Source organism: Coffea eugenioides, unplaced genomic scaffold, assembly GCF_003713205.1.
Source record: "Coffea eugenioides isolate CCC68of unplaced genomic scaffold, Ceug_1.0 ScVebR1_2697;HRSCAF=3773, whole genome shotgun sequence".
In the NCBI taxonomy this organism is placed as follows: Eukaryota; Viridiplantae; Streptophyta; class Magnoliopsida; order Gentianales; family Rubiaceae; genus Coffea; species Coffea eugenioides.
Genome location: NW_020863207.1, coordinates 98,595 through 117,904, shown reverse-complemented (window position 1 = coordinate 117,904; position 19,310 = coordinate 98,595). Strand labels below are relative to the sequence as shown.

The window sequence follows — 19,310 nt, the reverse complement described above, 5'->3', positions numbered from 1 at the left end:
TTTCAGTTTGTTCTTTTGGAATCGGCTCTTTCGGAGCGATTTTTTCAACTTCTTCAGGAGGTTGAATTTTGTCACTAACAATATTTTGACTTTCATTATTTAATTCTTTTTTCTTTCGAGGATTTTTATCTTTGGAACCAAGAGGTCTCCCACGCTTCAGGCGTGCTTTAGATTCATTAGCACTTGCAATTTGCCCGTCTGGGATATCAATTTTCACCGGAACATTTTCTGCAGGAATATGCGATTTAATAACTCTTTTGGAGTCATTAAATGCATCTGGTAATTGATTTGCAATTTGTTGCAAATGTATAATTCTTTGAACTTCTAATTCACAATCTTTTGTACGAGGATCAAGAAAATCTAAGGAAATTTTCCAAGTGATTTCTTTTCTTGGTTGATCATTTCCTCTCCCTAATGCAGGGAAATTTGATTCATCAAAATGACAATCTGCGAATCTCGCAGTAAATAAATCACCTGTCAAGGGTTCGATATATTTAATAATGGAAGGTGATTCATACCCGACATATATCCCCAATCTTCTTTGGGGGCCCATTTTAGTACGTTGGGGCGGTGCAATTGGAACATAGACCGCACACCCAAAAATTCTCAAATGAGAGATATTGGGCTCATAACCAAATGTTAATTGTAGGGGAGAATAGTTATGATAACTAGTCGGTCTGATTCTCACAAGTGTTGCTGCATGTAATATAGCATGTCCCCAAGCAGATGTTGGGAGTTTAGACCTCATTAATAATGGTCTGGCAATCCATTGTAGCCTTTTAATAAATGATTCAGCTAGACCATTTTGTGTGTGAACATGAGCTACAGGATGTTCCACAGTTATTCCAATAGATATGCAATAATCATTAAAAGCATGTGATGAATATTCACCAGCATTATCTAGACGAATTCTTTTGATTGGATAATCAGGGAATTGTGCTCGCAATTTAATTATTTGAGCAAGTAATCTCGCAAACGCCAGGTTGCGAGAAGATAATAAACATACATGTGACCATCTAGTTGATGCATCAATTAGCACCATAAAATATTTAAATGGTCCACATGTTGGATCTATTGGTCCACATATATCACCCTGAATCCGTTCTAAAAATGTAGGGGATTCAGTTCCAACTTTAGTTGGTGATGGTCTAATAATTAATTTCCCTTGAGAGCAAGCAGCACATGAGAATTCATTTGACTTTAAGATCTTTTGATTTTTCAGTGAATGACCATGTGAATTTGTAATGATTCGTCTCATCATTATAGATCCAGGATGCCCAAGACGATCATGCCAAATCATAAAATCATTTGGATTAGAAGACTTCTGGTCTTCTAGATGATTGACTTCAGTTGCACTTATTTTGGCATAATATAAACCAGAAAAGAGAGAAGGCAACTTTTCTAATACACATTTCTTCCCAAAAATGGTATTTGTAATCAATAGATATTCATTATTTGTCTCATTTATTGTTTCAATATGATATCCATTTCGGCGAATATCTTTAAAACTTATCAAGTTTCTTCGAGATTTGGGAGAGAGTAGTGCATTATTTATAATAATTTTAGTCCCTTTAGGAAGAAAAATAGTGGCTCTTCCAGAGCCTACTATCAATTTTGCACTGCCACTAATTGTATTAACATTTGTCTCTCCCATTTCTAAATAAGAAAAATATTTCTCATTTTTAAGTACAGTGTGCGTAGTAGCACTATCAATGAGACAAATATCATCATTATTTAATCCCAAATATTTTGTATTCATCATTTTTTTTTCTTCAGGAAAAATATCACAAATAAAAGTAGATATTAATAAAATGCACAAATATCATAATACAAAAGTAACTTTCATTCAAAGATGCAAAAATAATAAAAGTACATATTGGGCATTTGACACCTTCATCCTTTTGTATCTTCAGGATACACAATAAAATCAGCCATATCAAGAGATGTCATATCCATATCATCATTACATTCATTACCTTGATCAATGGCAGATGTTCCTTGATCAATAAAATTTGTCTCAATACTTTTATTCTTCCCTTTCAATGATGCTTGATAAAGTTCAACAAGATGATCCGCCGTACGACAGGTACGGGACCAATGTCCTCCCATGCCACATCGATAGCACTTTTCTTCATAATTTTTCCTTTCTTTATATTTTTTATTGTTGTTGTTGTCCCGCTTCTGGGAGATATTCTGTCTCATGTCATGGTTATTATTATTGTGGTAAGGTATATATCTACCATGACCACGTCCACGACCTCTATCACGGCCACGTCCACGACCTCTATCATAGCCACGTCCACGACCTCTGCCACGGCTATGTCTGGAATTTGAAGATTGAGTCACATTCACTTCAGGGAATGGACTAGCACCAGTTGGCCGGGACTCATGATTTTTCAATAATAATTCATTATTTTGTTCAGCCAGTAAAAGACATGTAATCAGTTCAGAATATTTTTTGAAACCTTGTGCTCGATACTGCTGTTGCAGAACCACATTCGAGACATGAAATGTGGAAAATGTCTTCTCCAACATATCCTCATCAGTTACATTTTCTCCACATAATTTTAATTGAGAGGTTATTCTGAACATGGCTGAATTATATTCAGGAACAGATTTAAAATCTTGCAGCCGTAAGTGTAACCAATCATACCTGGCTTTTGGAAGTACGACCAACTTCAGGTGGTCGAATCTTTCTTTTAAACTTATCCACAGATCTAGTGGATCTTTGACTGTCAGATATTCCGTTTTCAAGCTTTCATCAAGATGATGGCGGAGGAATATCATGGCTTTGGCACGGTCTTGACTTGTAGCATCATTATTCTGGACAATAGTTTTTCCAAGCCCTTTGGACTCAAGATGGATCTCAACATCCATTGCCCATGATAAATAATGTTTTCCAGAAATATCAAGTTGTACAAATTCTTGTTTTGTGAGATTTGCCATGATAAAATTCAATAAGTTATAATTAAATAATGGTACCTTAAGATTCACGAACAGACTGCAGGTCCAGTTCTTTGAGCAGATCTGGATAACCTTCAGAATCTAGCCTTGTCACTAATTGCTCAGTGGTGTAATCCAAATTCTTATGAGAATTGTGGTACAGGTTTGGACAAACCGATAAGAATATATATTCCGATTTAATATGAAAGAAGGTGATAAATTTTGACTCTAATATGGTAGAGAATATGGCAGAGTTTCGTGCTGATAACGTATTATAAAATTGAGAAAAATAAGAAGTAATGTTATAGGACTAAAGACAATAAATGGAAGGAATGGAGAATTTTTAGAATATTACGGAGGGAGAATGAATTCAAGATTCCAGGGATTCAAGTCATCATCCTTATGATATAATGCCCATCTATATATAGGAGAAATGAACGCGTTTTTCTTTTCTGGATGGTTCAAGCAAATAGGAGTGAAAGAAAGTTGCTTATTTGCATGGTCAAGTATAGCTGCTGCCGTGAAACTTTGAATAAAACTTGGACATCCATGATGTCATCCCTGAAGTCATTTGTTGCAAGGCATCAGCGATGACATTTGTTGCATGACATTATGAGATTAATTGACCCTTTTTCAAACAAATAGTTGCGTGTTGATAGGGGTATCGGTTGACCTTTCATGAGATTGACTGACCATGGGACCCTCAAGTTTCATTTTATTCGATCAAGAACTTCTACAATTGTCAGTCGTAATTGCACTCTTAAGTATATACCGAAATAACAGATATGGATAGGGATGGCAATGGGGCGGGGGTGGGGCGGGGGAGCCTTCCCCCATCCCCCGCCCCATTGTGAACTTACTCCCCCCGTCCCCCGCCCCATCCCCCGCCCCTTGCCCCCCACCCCCGCCCCGCCCCCGCCCCATTTCCCCCACGGTCCCCCGCGGTCCCCCGTTTCATATGCTTTGATATTTCATATGGGTTTTCTACGGTGGCAGCAGAGTCAAATTATCCATTCATTTTTCACATATTTCAAAGAATATTCAGCAACTGAACTACCAAAAAAAACACAGTGTACAATATAAAAACCAATAATAAAAAACAAGTATAATATTTGTCCTGCAAAGCCTTTTCCCCTAATTATTTGAAGAAGACCAGAACTAATACAAACAACAGGACAAAATTTTTAAGTAAAATATTTGTGCTCTAATTATTTGAAGTGAAATATGCACTCTGAAGTTCCAGGCCAAGTCACGCATGAATCATGATTAACCAAAGCCAAATGAAACAACCAATCAAACTCCATCAGTTAGAGTTCTCAATCTACCCATAAAAAAAAATGCCCAAATGAACCAACCCAAGTCAAAGGAAAAGACCAGAAACAACGGGACAAAATTTTTAAACACCCCGTTCCCGTCCAAAATGAAAGGCACAGGTTTTGGAAACAAATCTAGAATTACAGAGCTTTGCCACTTACAGCTTCCTCAAGCCTCACAATCTCAAACATCAATCTGGTCCCACATTAATGGAATTGATCTGGTCACAATCTCAAACTTCAATCTGGCCCCACATTCAATCTGGTCCTCACAATTACAGAGCAGCATCCAAGTGAGGTCTGCCCAGGTGCTCCAGCCGGAACGTGTTGGGGAGGAATTGGAAGCAGGTGAGGACGCTTAGGGAGTCGGCGAGGAACGCGAGCAAGAAGAGGAGCACGACGGGGGAGGAGCAGCGGAAGAGGAAGAGGGAAATAAAGAAGGCGTAAGCAGCGCAAGTTGCTCAAGCTTCTTCCTGATGGGCTTAAGAAAAACAGGAAGATGGCAAAAGAGATGCCCAGTGAGGATGAAATTTAGGGTTGCCTGGTACGTGTATATGTATATATATATATATATATATATATATATATATATATATATTTTTTTTTTAATGCGGGGGACGGGGCGGGGGATGGGGCGGGGGAATGTACCCCCGTCCCCCGCCCCGTTTTTAAACGGGGGAATAAAATTACCCCCCGTCCCCGCCCCAGCCCCCGCCCCACCCCCCGCCCCGACAGTCCCCCGCGGGGCGGGTGCCCGCCGGTCACCCGCCCCATTGCCATCCCTAGATATGGACATCATTAACACGACTCTTGAATACAAATTTTAGTAAGTAAATAAAATTTGTCATTTTTTGCATGTTATTGTGTTAGCATTTATGTATTTTAGTGTTTACATTTATCATGATAGCAGTGACATTATAGATAATTACAAAGGCTCTTAACCCTCTATTTCGAAGGTCTATTCCGTAGTGAAATGTGAAAGTGAAGTGTGAACTTGGGACTTGAAAGTTGGAATACCAGACGCGGTGAGGTTTGATTTGACAACCCGCGTTGCGCTTGATTGAGTTACATGTTAAGAGGAAACATTTTTAAATTAAAAAAAAAAAAAACTGGGAGCCAGTTTAACTGTTCTGGAACGATTTTATGCATTTGAACAGAATATAAGAAGTTGTTTGGATTGCATTTTTTAAAGAGATTTTGAGAAAAAATTACTTTAATATTTCTAGAATATGACGTATGTTGATATAAAAAGTTGATTGAAAAGTATGCAAATGGAATATTCCTGAAAATAAGAAATTTTTTCCAAAAAAAAAAAGCAATCTAAATAGGGTCTAAGTCTTCTATTCAGTTATTTTAAACCAATTTGAACACTGTATAAATGAAATCTCCACCTAGATACAGACAAGAATTTAGCAACAAAAGTTACCTTAATTGTCAGATTAGCAAATATCTTTCAATGAAATCTGAAATAAGCTCAGTTACACAACTTTCTAGTATCTAATAAGTGAATATTATGTCTCATTTAGATCATGTATACCCCTATGGCTTTCCCAGTTTTCAAATGCGATGAATGTGATTAAATTGTTTGCATTTCTTTCTAGTGAATTTCATAGCTTATTTAATTTTTCTAAAAATTTTCCTCAGCACAAAAAAAAAAAATTTATGGACTGATGGAAAGCTGGAGAAAGTCAATCTTGAAAATTAAACATAACAAATATATACATATAATTGGTTGCAGCATTAATTCAAGTATTATGTTTCTGAGCCCAGAAGCCTTGTTTACTATAAAAAGCAGATCATCGTCATGTAGTTCGTGAATTACTTAATTCCTGTAGCACGGGCTTCATTCCATGGGAATGAGAATTATTGCATACGATATTTTGGACGAAGAAATAGCATGTACAGGGAAAATTTTGATTTTCTATATATTTTTTTTCTTATGCAAGGGGAGGGACTAAAGATTTTGTGTAAGTGTAGTGTGTGATGACCAGTTTAGAATTTTTACCTTTATACTTTACTACGCTAGTTTAATACTAAAACAATGAGAGAATCCAATGTTTAGAATACAATCAAGTACATGAGGATTAGTTTTAAATATAATATCTTAGAGGTCAGGTTCGCGGCCTCCTTATCTATTTTAAATAAAATTTGGATTGGTATGTCTCATTGAACGCGTTTTTACAAACAATACACACACACAAAAAAACACAATCACACACACACACACATATATATGTGTGTGTATGTGACAAGAAACGGCAGCAACGTTATTTTTGCTTCTCAAAGAATTTAAAATATTTCGTTTCCACCGTTGATAATTGTCACCGTCAAGCAACGTTGGGACTAACGAAGCATTGGTGTAATCGGCAGAGGTCAAAAAATATGGGGAGCTTGGATCATGGAACAAATCACCAGACGAGGAATATCCTGGATTCTGTGAATTGATTTGCTCCGCCATTATTCCAAGACGTAACAAGAAGAAACCAAAAAAAAGGTCAAAATATGGAGAGTAGAGCAAGAAGGATCATTGCTCTGATACCATGACAAGAAACGGTAATCTCTGGTACAATCAGAATCTTATATAAAAAATTAGTAGCAGACTACTAGTCTAAGTAGTAGATTCCTAGACCAATTCTCCTAGACGTACTGGAGTATTATTGTACAACTAGTTTTATTTAAGAACACAAAGACTTATTCGGATGAGGTACGCTAACAGTATGTGGATTAGAAATCTTTCTTTTTATCTTTTTTGTAAGATATAGAGAATCACCTAAAAATATCTCTTTGTTCTGCTTTACTCTCTGTATTAAAAAAGTGTAACACTTAAGCCCTTTCATGTTTTTCTACTTTATTTGAGATATACTTCACTTTATGAGTGTATTTTTTTTAATGTTTAATGAAACTAATTCGTGCCACCAAACTTGTAAGCCTCCTGAACTTGACATTAAAAAAAAAAAAATGAGGAGCACTTGCCATAAAAAGTTGTGGTTAACATTGACAAATCTTCAGCTGTAGTGATAGAACCCCTGATATTTGTAATATTTTAGCACAAGATTTTACGGGAATATCATTCCCAAGGCTTGAAAATTGCTAACCTTTATTCTTTTCAAGTATGCCTACTTTTTCTAACCAAAAAATTTAAAAATGTAATTGCTGTCATTTGTTTCGACAAATGTTCAATTGAAAACTTGTATTTGTCTCAAGAAGCAGCACTTGATTTGTGTTGCTTTTCAAACTAATCTGTTTTGTCATTTTTCGAGTTTCGAACTTTCTTTGAAAATATTATGAATAACTGAAGTATTAATGAGGTAATGTTGAATTCCCAATAAATTCTTGAATTCTTTGTCAGCATGAGCATGCCTGGTGTCCTTGTAACATGTTTTTCCTTAAGGATGACTACATATGTCGTTTAGGAACTCAAAAGCTCAATCCTATCCTATTTTTAGATTGACAACAAATAGGTTGCTATTCTTATATGTTGAATTTCAATGCATTTTCTTGAATTATCCGTCTCATAAAAAAAGCTCCAATGCAGAGTAATCTAAGATTTCATTATTCCCTAAACCTTAAACATTATCAACAGATACATGTCCATGATCTTCGTAATTAATAAGCTCATTAGTTAGAGGCAATGTTTTAAAACTCAGACCGTTAATTGAACCAGTAAGATGTTCGGGTCGAGATTCAACCGGTCGGACCGGTTCAACCCTGGTTTAATGAATTTTTTTAAAAATAATTTATATAAATATATATGCACAAAATAAGATATGCATTGGACTAATTTAAGACTTTATATGATGAAAATTTTAATATTTTCAAAGAACTTGGATTTTCATAAATAAAAATTATAAGTTAAAACAAATAAATTTTCATCTTAATCTTAATTGAATTTATCAAAAAAATAATGTTAAATCCAACTCAAAAATACCACAATATTTTGAAATTATACAAAATTCATGTCTATGAGAATTAGACATTGTGAGTTTAAATTTTAATTCAAGTTTTTGATATTTAGATATTGCAACTTAAATAAAGAAATTTTGAATTTGGAGAAAGTCAAGAAATTAGAAAATAAAAATACAAAATTGATAAGAGGCAAAAAATGAGAAGAAAATGAGTGAGTGTGACATTTAATAATTAGCTTTTAGGGTTAAGGAAAACATATTCTTTTTTGAATTTTTTTTTCAATTTAATAGACAAAAACAAAAAAAACCGCCGGTTCAACGGTTCAATCCGATTCGCACGGTTCATACGGTTTAATCTGATTTTTAAGTATAATCAACCCAAAATATGAACTGGACCGGAGCCAAGGCCGGTTCGCGGTCCGATTGGTCGCGGTCGGATTGGTCCAGTCCGGCTTTTAAAACACTAGTTAGAGGTTGAAAATTCATTCTCTCAAGTTTCCAAACCTTCTAGTACTAATTGTTTACTTCTTGTAGGGAAAACACGGTAGTTTGAAGAGACCATTTAAGCTGAAAACTTAGCTTGCATGCTCTACCAATGTGTATTAATGTAGGTGATTATATTTAAGGAGGGGTTAAATCCATACCCCTCCATCATAAATTCACACCTTGTACAACTTTTAATAGTAAGAGCATAAGTTATCAATGCACATAGTACAAGTCATTGTTAATGCATTAGCATGTACAAAATTCTACACTAACTTAACTCATCCTAATCCTTCGAAACTTTCCAAACCTCAGTTAATTTAACGATAAAAGCAAATTAACAATATTCATATTAAAAGATAAACAAAAAAATTCCTCTAAAAATTGCAGTTTAATTGGAAGTCAAAAAAAAAAAAAACAATAAAGAGAGGACATAGGAAGAACCCTACGAAGCCGTTGTCTCCATCTCCAATGGGTAGAGGCTTTCCCTTTCTCCACCTCCATTGCAAAAGCTTCGCTGCAAGGTACTTTTCTAGTTTTTGATTTATTTAACACTTCTCAAATTATTGATTTCCATTATGTTGAAAACTGTAAGTTGTTGATCTTGGTGAAATAATTTCTATGAATTCAATTATTACTAATACTTTTATCCTATGATCTGGTCATTCAGTATCCACTAAATTGATTTTCCATTGCCATTTACATGTTTAAAGGGTAAACATTGTGATGCTACACCTCTAAAAGAAAAAACAACACAGCCAATATGGTAGCACACTAGTCACCCTGTCTCCTTATTAAATGTGTTGCTGAAATCAAAACATAATTGAACGAATTTGTTTTGACCCGATCTCGAGACTAGCCAATAGCAACCCAAAACAACAAAACAAAATTGGGAGATTAACAAGAATTCTACCATTGTGTCCCACTCCTCCAGCTACCAGCTATACTGCAATTTGAAAAAATAATTCAGTTCCTCTCGTGTAACATGCAAAACCCACTACTTTTTTCCCTTTAATATCTTTGCCTTGATTATGTGGAGCCTACTTCTCCTTTTGGTTAAGAAAATGAGCCCACCAGTTTCTCAACCCGTCAATACGGATTATGAAAGTAATGATTACCTTATTACATCCTCCAAATGCAAGGTTCAAAGTACATTGAATTGATTTAGTAGATGCATATTCTTTATGCATATAATTGTTTTTGGATGTAATTACTTGTGACAATATTGAAATCTCAGGTAATTAGTAGATTTGATATGGTCCATATTTTTGCCCCACAAGTACATGCTTCAGCTACATAAATGGCTAATTATGCATTGGTATGTCTAAGGGATAAGAATAAGTTACATTGGTCTATGACATTAATAATAAGTTACACTTATAAAATTCTATGACCTTCCAATAAAGCCGTAACTCTCAGGAGAAGCAAATATAGCATAAGGACAAGTCATTTGAAGTTTCCTAAAATATTAAAGACAAATTTGATTTTTTCCTCGAACCAATCAACGAAAAAAGTTAGTTTCTTTCAAAAAATGAATACTGAAGAGCTGCTGCAAAAAAGAAGGTAGCTAACAAAATGGCCCAATAAAGTACTCATGCAATTCTTCTTCTTGTTAGTTTCTAATATAGAAGGCTAACTCCATTTCTACAAAAGTTTCAATCTTTATTAACATGATTAGTTTAATATGCTGCAATGGGGTGTCAATAAAGATGAACTCTTGTTCTTCCTACAGATCTCTGGCACTAGTTGTACTATTCAAGCATTACTTTAAAATTGCACATATGTCAAATTCTAAGATATGCAACATGTATTAGCTAACAAAAATACTCCAATCTTGAAACTCATGTATAGTCGTACAATTCTCTCTCTATTTTATGTGAAAATACAAAGTATCATGTGGTAAAAACTTGTACATATTAAAATTAATTTAATCAATTGGACATTATAAGTATTACAACCAAATCACTTGAACGTGCTATTTATGACTCGCAATAGCTTTTTGGTAATTATAAGCTGAGGTATTATATATTGGTCTTCATTTTATTGTTGTATAACCTTTTCCATATATTTTTTTTTGGATCATTATTCTTAATAGAATTTTGTGCATTTAATCATGTGAACTTTTCTAATGTTGCTTTTCCTGCGCATGTGTCCCTATAAAACAGAGATGGAATGGAGAGGGAGACTGGGTCCTTTAATTGAAAGTCACTTCCAGTAAAGGTAGTCGCTTCGAACATGAAGGCAGCAATATTCTTTACATGAACATGTCTCAGCCTTCTCAGCCCCCAAATACTATCACCATGAAGGTACTATGACCTCGTTACCTTTCAGTCCCTTCACAATAAGAATCTCTACATTCCGTAAATTAGCTAATGATGGCGGAATAGAGTCAATATCACCACCAACAGCTGCAAAGGAATTGCCCATATTGATTGATTCCAAATCCAGCATTTTGAGAAGTTTAGAGTTTCTGGAAATGAATGAGACGTTATAAAGACATCTTGCATAGGCATCAGTGGTGGCAAAGTACAGCAGAGAATGAACATATGGGCCAGAAGGCCTGGACATAACAAAATTTGAAGGATCAAAATTGTCAAAATCATGACTAGGATCAAAAGAAGCATAAGGTTAATCACTACTAATTATCAACTTGAAAAAAAGTTCTCCTTTTTAGCTTTTACCATATAGCCAAAAAATATTTACATACCATATCATGAGTCCGACATGCTTTGACACCACCGTTTGATGTTCTTTTTGAAACCATTATTAAGCTTCTACCAACCAGATCCATCAAATAGCTCTTTGGCTTCTTTTTCTGTATAAATCCTTCAGCCACCCATAGCATTATCAATCTTCGAACTCCAACCTCTTTGTCCCCTTGAAATAATCCATAATAGAGAAAGCATGCTTCCAGATGATCTGGCATGTAATTGTAACTCAATTCAAAGATGTCCATGCACCGAGTTTGTGGATTATTTATTATGATTGAGTTCAAACTCTCTGCAATTTGTTTCCACAACTCTGGTTTCTTGTGTGAACCTTGAAGCAGACCAGCTATTGCAACAACAGAAAGAGGTAATTCTTCACATTTCCTAGCAATATCCTTTCCAAGTTCCAATAGTTCCTAAGGACAGTCTTCTTTGGGATATATCTTCCTCTGCAGTAGCTCCCAGTTTTCAGCATCGGAGAGTGGACAAAGTTTAAGAAGATTACATTCAAGTGTGAGTTTCGACACCATGTCATCGAGACGACTTGTTATCAGAGCTCTACTTCCATTGGTGTCTTCTGGAAATGAGCTCTTCAAGTCATTCCATGGCCTGATACTCCACACATCATCCAAAATTATTAAATACCGATTTTTCTTCAAGTGTTTATCGAGAACCAACTCCAAATCTTCATTGGTCATTGTCAAGATATTATCTGTAAGCTCAATAATGTGCCATAAAACTTTAAGCAACAAGTCTCTTTTTGTGTACACTTGTGAAACATTGCACATTACACGAATGTGGAAGTAATGTACAACTTCAGGATCATGATACACTTTATTGACCATGGTTGTCTTACCTATTCCTGGCATTCCAACAATTGAAACTGTATCCAGCTGTGATGATCCCCTGGTAAGTCGATCAACTATGATTTGTTGCTGATTATTTAGCTCTGCTACATCTTCATTTATTTTAAAGGTACTCATCTGTGAGAAATCACGACCCATAGATTGCTTAGCACTTTTGGCTCCCACCTCAAATGCCTCCTCTTGAAATGCAGCTACCTGCTCCTTGAAATGTCTAATATTTTCTGAGACATGGTAAAGCCATGACAAATTTTACCTTTCCGATCCATTGCCACTCAGAATTGAGTCAACAATGAATTCTGCCCTATAAGCTGCATCTACTAGAGTTGTTGCCAGATTTTCCATTCTGGATGTGTGAAGTCCTGTTCCTCGAAGAAAGATCTCAAGAATCCCAGATTCTCCAGGATTTCCTCAATGTGCTCTTTGAGAAAACCATTGAATCAGAGTCAATTTTAAGCAACTCTTGTAGCTTTGTCAAGAGAATATCAATGAATCCTAGTCCATTAATCTTGGGGAACTTGATATGAGGAAGCTTGACATCAATCTTATCAATTACTTGCTTTGGTTATCTCTATCAAACTTGAAATCAGATCGCTCATTTCCTTCATCATGCATCCTGTGAATTTGACAGAATTAAAGGAATGACAGAAATATAAAATCCCCCTGGCCACTGATTCAATATGCATCAAGGTTGGTTCAAGTCCCTGAAGACGAGTTTCCCAAGCATAATTGTTATTGATGCTATAAGGAATTTCAGAGTTCCAATTTGATCCTTCACTGGGAGAATCAAAACATCATTACTGCCTATGAGATCCGTTAAATATACTTCTGACTTGAACACCAAAATCCTTGGAAGCAACCTGAACAGCACATTCCTTGCCTCATCGCAGGTAAGAATTTTGGGATCAAAGAAGCTTTTACATGAAGCTTTTCAAAATCAAATTTACTAATATGGTACAACTTCAACATGTCTGTCAAACCTGTAACATAAATGAGAACGTTACAAATCTAACGTATTGGTAGGATAGAACAGTAGTAGTAGAAAGAATCAAGACTTGAAGCATTTCATATCCTTCTGCTTCAACATCAAAGCAAGACCTTGAGAGTCACTTTGGGCCCCAACTAGTCTGGAATCGAGCCAGGTCGGACCCAAAACGGGTAGCAAGCTCTCTTCTCTCCATTCACAAGAGTCAAAATCCGAAATCTTGCTTAGGGAATTGAGCCCCTAAACTATTTTAATTGTTTGCTTTTGATCCCTCATTTGTTTCAAGTCTTAGATTAGCCCCACAATGTCAAAGAAGTGTCACACTTTGATCCTTCAATCCATTTTCAACCTGAATTTATCAAATTTTGCCCCTTAAATCCATCAGCTTTAATGGTAGAGATGGACCGAAGGATCAAAAATTGACGTTCTTTATTTTGACATAAGAGGTCGTGGTCAATTTTGACAAGTTTACACCTCTGCTTCCTCTTAAGCCTATGTAATCAGGTATCTAAATCAACACATGAATCCCAGAAGTTGCGAGTATTAAAGTATGATTAATCTTTTTTATATTGACAATGTACATACGATCAATTTTGGATAAATAACAACTATACAAAATTTGAATTTGAAATTCAACTTTTGTATATGTATTATTGATCCAATGGTGATAGTGTATATATTTAGTGTACATAAGATTTATTCAGTATATATTTCCTGAATGTTTTGTGGTTTATATTATGGGAAAATCATTCAAAACGTCCCTCACATTTTGTAAAATGACTTTTTTCGTCCCTTACTTTTAAAAGTGTACTTTTACGTTCCTTACAAATTCACATTGATCAAATTTGGTCCCTATCTAGGTTTCTGTGACAGCCCCACCTCCCCCTAAGGCGAATCAAAGGGTTCGGCAGACCGCCTGCCCAACTCTCGCCAGGATTATGGAGTCGAAACTCACAAACCCTATAGTACGTGCGATAGGACCCAAAGAAAAACAAACAATCGGAGACTACTAAGGTGAGAACATGCTTACCAAACCATAAAATTTTAATATCTCAAATGAATACACTTAATAGACAAGATTAAACACTTATACATATATTTACATCGGAGTCTTTAACAAATTAACTAAACTAAGGTACAAACCAAAGTATTCATACAATTAAAAATACAATTCGGGTTTCGGTTACAAAAGAGTTAACAAAATAATATTTACACTAGCTCGACCCTTTCTTCCAAAATCAAGGATTCAAAGTTTGCCCTTGAAAGGAAAACAAAGATAACAGAAAGGGGTGAGCTTACGCTCAATGAGGTACCAAAATAATAGCAGTCAAGAGTCATGGAATTTCATGTTCAATTAGTCACATGTGCATATCATATAGAGAAATGAACAGACACCTTGGATAGAAAGGATACAGGTGGCTCTCAGGAGCCAAAATTCCCATTTGCCGTACTTGAACCAAACTCGTTGACTCTCCATCAACATATAAAGAACAACTATGTCCGTAGAGTCCACTTTACACCAAATTTCGTCCACCGAACATACCCTTTACCGGGGCCGAATACCTCAACAGAAACAGAAGTGGTAATACTCGAGTATGCTGGAATCAAAAGTCCCAATACCCAAAGATTCCAAAAAATAGACTACCGTGGTTCGTTATCTAATCGACCAGACCCTTGCCGGCTCGACTCGAGTAACTAGCCGCAAGTGTTGAGCTCAGAGGTCACAGAAAGGTCGCTGGATACCAGCCTCCAAACGACGTCCGAACAGACTCAGATACAGATAACAGATTACACACAGTAAATAGGCATACAGACAGACAAGAGAACGAGTGTGATACAGTACACTCTCGTCTCCAACAGAATAAACAGATAGTAAAGTCATTCAAATCACAGATTTCATGTACAGAAACCAAGTTAAGCAACAAATGAGGGGAGTGGTACACTCACCGGTTCCAGTACAGATACTTCAAAAGTTTTTACTCAAAGTGGCTTTAATCGCCAAGAAACTCTAAAATAATCAAGATAAAACAATTATAGTTCGCACATCCACAAACCCAGTAAATGGAATGCATAAATGAGACTCGACTACATGTCGTACGCCTTTACAGGTTAAGTACTAGTACAGAAGAATAAAAATATGACTTTTGAGTAAAAGATAACAGTTGGTCATAGGGTTACGAACAACTCCCAAAACCCTTCATTTTTACTAAGATCAACTCAATTTCAAAGAACCGCGTAGCTCTAAAATTTTGGGCAGCATGCCCTCTGTATTTTGCTATATTTCAGCCATTTATGGCTTCATTGTCTTTCCTCAACTCAGTCCAATTCAACACATAAGAAATCTCAATACAATAGCCCTTCAACTAGGCTCAAGGTCATACAAGTACAAAATCAAACTAGGAAAATGTCCGGAAATGAAGTTTAAATCATAAAACAAAAGACAGATTTGCCGTCACTTAGCGTAACGGGCACAACTGAAGCTACGTTTATCGAATTGATGTGCAATTTAAACCGTTCGAAACTAAGATAAAGGGCTACAACTTTGATGAAAATCACTCAATCCAGTTCGTAGTGTAATCAGATCAAAATTTCAAATTATAGAACCAGAGTCCCACAATCAGGCTAATTAACCGCACTATACTTAAACGACAATAACTCAGGTTACCGAAATCCGATTGAGGTGTATCTTATGGCGTTTCGAAGCAAAGGCATATACCTACATTTCTTATGAAGGCCTCCAAAGCTAAATCATGCATTTTCAGAGTCAAAAATTGAAATCTCCACGAAGACAGAAAACTGTCCGCGAAACAGGACTTATGGGCAGTCAAGGGTATTTCAGTTATTTCATATGCTACAGTACTCCGATCGAGTTGAAATTTTACATACAGCTATAAAACATCATTTCCTACAACTGTCATGTTTTAAGCTAAGACCAATTCGGCCTCCATCATGGCCGAACAGAAATGGGCAAAACAGGGTTAGTTGAAACCCTAAACTGAAATTTTCGCACTAAACCAGAAATTTTCCACAACCAATCATATCCAACATATACCAACTCCATTTTACACTATAACAAACCATCAATCCATGACTAAACAATAATTTCTATATAAAAATAAAAAAATCAATAATAAATCAAGAATCCATCAATACTTCACTTCCAACCATCAAACCTACTACAAATCAACATATTTAGCCACAAAAGCCACTAATAAACCATTATGAAAGCAAAGAAGGAACTTTCTTAGCAACTTACCTCAACAACTCAAGAAAACTAGCAACTTAGGTCTTCCCTTTCCAAAACAACTTCACCAACCTCCTTAATCCTCCCTAGCAAGACGTTTCTATGGAGTAATTTGAGATTCTAATGGTTGGAATTTAAGATTTGGCTTGGATTTGAAGTTGAAGATGAAACTTTTCCTCTCTTTCTTTCTCTCAAGTGTTCGGCCAAGAAGGAAGAAGAAAATGGGATATTTTTGGTCAAATTTTTGGTATTTAGTAAAGGTAAGAAAGTTAGGTCAAAGTCCAACTCCAATCGGATCGCGACACCTAGCACCTTTTAATGTTGTTCTCATCCTCTTGTCTCCCAATACAAATTAATCTAACTAACCTCCAATTATCTCCTAGCACTTGGTAAAATAACATTTCTTAATACAAAACTTCAATTAATTTCAAAAATTTATCGCACTTAGCGCACTAGCGGGTCCCACATCTATAACGCACTTCAAACTTATCATGAACTAACTTATTTTATGAAAATGATTTAAAACCTATACTCACTTATAAAAATCTCTGGAAAATCAATATAATAGGGTTAAATGAAGAAAATGCATGCAAGAAAATAAAATAAAATATTATGACATAGAGAAAATTTACGGGTCCTCACACTCTCTCCCATTTAAAGAAATTTCGTTCTCAAAATTTTCTTATGAACGAGATCTATCAAAATCTAAGGTAACCAACGGATCGAACCTTCAACGTCCTTAGGCGAGTCAGGAACCTGATAGTGCTCTAGAGAATACACCTGAGCCGGTGCCTTCGATCCATTCCCTTCCCCTTTCAACTGTCCAGGGTTAGTCTCAGTTGGTTGCCGGATCCCTTTTTCTTTTCGCAATCGAACTGGGCAGTCGGCAATCCGATGATCAGCGCTTCCACAGCGCAGATATTTTCCCTCTTTCTTCTAACAATTTACCTCCGTATGATTTGGCCCTCCGCAATATCTACAAGGACCACGAGTAGCAGAGACCGATTCCCCCTGTGAGACATCACGCAACATTCTCGGTTGTCGTACTCCCCCGTTTCCCTTTCAAATCTTAGGGGGTGTACGCTTATCTTCTTGTTTCGAGCTACTCCCAGGGAAGCTCCTTTTCTTGATTTGGAAGTTTTTCACCTGTAGCCTCGCATTTTCAACCCGCTGGGCTTTCTCCATGGCATCACTAAAGGTACTAAATTGGGCTACAATCAGGTCCTTCTGAATCTCAACATTTAATCCCTGGACAAAACGTCTTATCCGTCTTTGTTCGGTTACAATCAATTCGGGCGTAAACTTAGATAATCGAGTAAATTGACTCTCATACTCGGCCACGGTCTGAGTTCCTTGGCGAAGCCGAATGAATTCATCTTCCTTCTTTTCTTGGATTAGAGGAGGGAAAAACTTGGTGTTGAATTCCCTCATGAAGTTCGCCCATGTCTCGGGGTTTGTTCTCTTTCCCATTTCAGTCTAATGATATTCCACCAAGATCGGACTGCCCCCTCCAATTAGAAGACAGCGAAGGTCACTTGTCTCTCCTCCGTATAATGTAACGCAGCAAATATATCGATCATCTTCTCCACCACCTCTCAGCCACGTCAGGATCTGGTCCTCCAAGGAATTTTGGTGGGGAGAACTTCTGAAATCTTTCAAGGGCTCTATCCTCGCCCTCTATATGGTTACCAGATTTTCAGGTTGAGGATTAGGGTTCTGGCCCTGGTGTTCCACTACATGGGCTAGCAGATCAGTCATGCGCTGGATAGCAGCGGCTACTTGAGCATTTGGGTCAACCCTAGGTTCAGGATTTGGTTCAGGTATTGGTTCTCGATTACCCCTTTCATTCGAGGGTTGCTTACGTCCGCGCCCACGATCTCGTCCACTACGAGTACCCTCCATTGGTCTAACTAATATAGGGTCGAAGCGAAAATATAACATTAAAGATAGTAACAAGATGTACACACCGATCAAAAGCATGTATACATAACACAACTGTACCGAACCAATCACATAGTAGCAGTCAGGTAGATACAACCAAAAGAGATCCATGAAGGTAGCAGGGTCACCCAAAAGTACAAAAGCAACTAACGAAAAGCTATTTCCCTTCTAGGCCTCCATCCATAATCTACGAGAATACCACAATTTATATCTTAATCCAGGTTAATCATGCTTACTAACACCCTAACAAACCACATGAAGTTCCATAGAATCAAATGTCTAGTTCGCCCAAGTCCTTTCTAACCTAGGCTCTCATCTATTTAGTAGCCGGGTACAAGAATCCCCAAATAAGATAATTCACAACTCGAGCCGGCCGGTCCCAAGAGTAAATCATCCATAGTAACGATTCCTACCCGACATACATGTATATCTTCCTCAGGTACCATGATAAAGATTTTTACACTTATAACGTGCACGGTTCATAACTTATGCTCAAAAGAGCACTTATACCTTTAGACACATTCACGAAATCAGGACCATAACACCATTTGGTCCAAACTCACTCCGCGCAGAGACCACGCGAAACAGCTCTGATACCACCTGTGACAGCCCCACCTCCCCCTAAGGCGAACCAAAGGGTTCGGCGAACCGCCTGCCCAACTCTCGCCAGGACTACGGAGTCGAAACTCACAAACCCTATAGTACGCGCGATAGGACCCAAAGAAAAACAAACAATCGGAGACTACTAAGGTGAGAACATGCTTACCAAAACATAAAATCTTAATATCTCAAATGAATACACTTAATACACAAGATTAAACACTTATACATATATTTACATCGGAGTCTTTAACAAATTAACTAAACTAAGGTACAAACCAAAGTATTCATACAATTAAAAATACAATTCGGGTTTCGGTTACAA

The 19,310-nt window shown here is 36.6% G+C and overlaps 1 protein-coding gene across 1 annotated transcript; it reads right to left on the bottom strand.

Annotated features, from left to right (window-relative positions):
* Positions 1 to 1,863: 1,863 nt before the first annotated feature.
* Positions 1,864 to 3,537, bottom strand: LOC113757081. Its single transcript, XM_027300486.1, has 2 exons — positions 2,654 to 3,537; positions 1,864 to 2,323 (listed from the first exon to the last, which is right to left on the bottom strand). The coding sequence occupies exons 1-2, from the start codon at positions 2,944 to 2,946 to the stop codon at positions 1,894 to 1,896; spliced, it is 723 nt and encodes a 240-aa protein (XP_027156287.1). The 5' UTR covers positions 2,947 to 3,537; the 3' UTR covers positions 1,864 to 1,893.
* Positions 3,538 to 19,310: the final 15,773 nt, after the last annotated feature.

Excerpts from the sequence above, each read along its gene's own strand:
- LOC113757081 (XM_027300486.1), bottom strand. The coding sequence starts at position 2,946 with ATGGCAAATCTCACAAAACAAGAATTTGTACAACTTGATATTTCTGGA. Across the intron at positions 2,324-2,653 it reads GTCGTACTTCCAAAAGCCAG|ACATAGCCGTGGCAGAGGTC; the intron begins GTATGATTGGTT and ends TTCAAATTCCAG.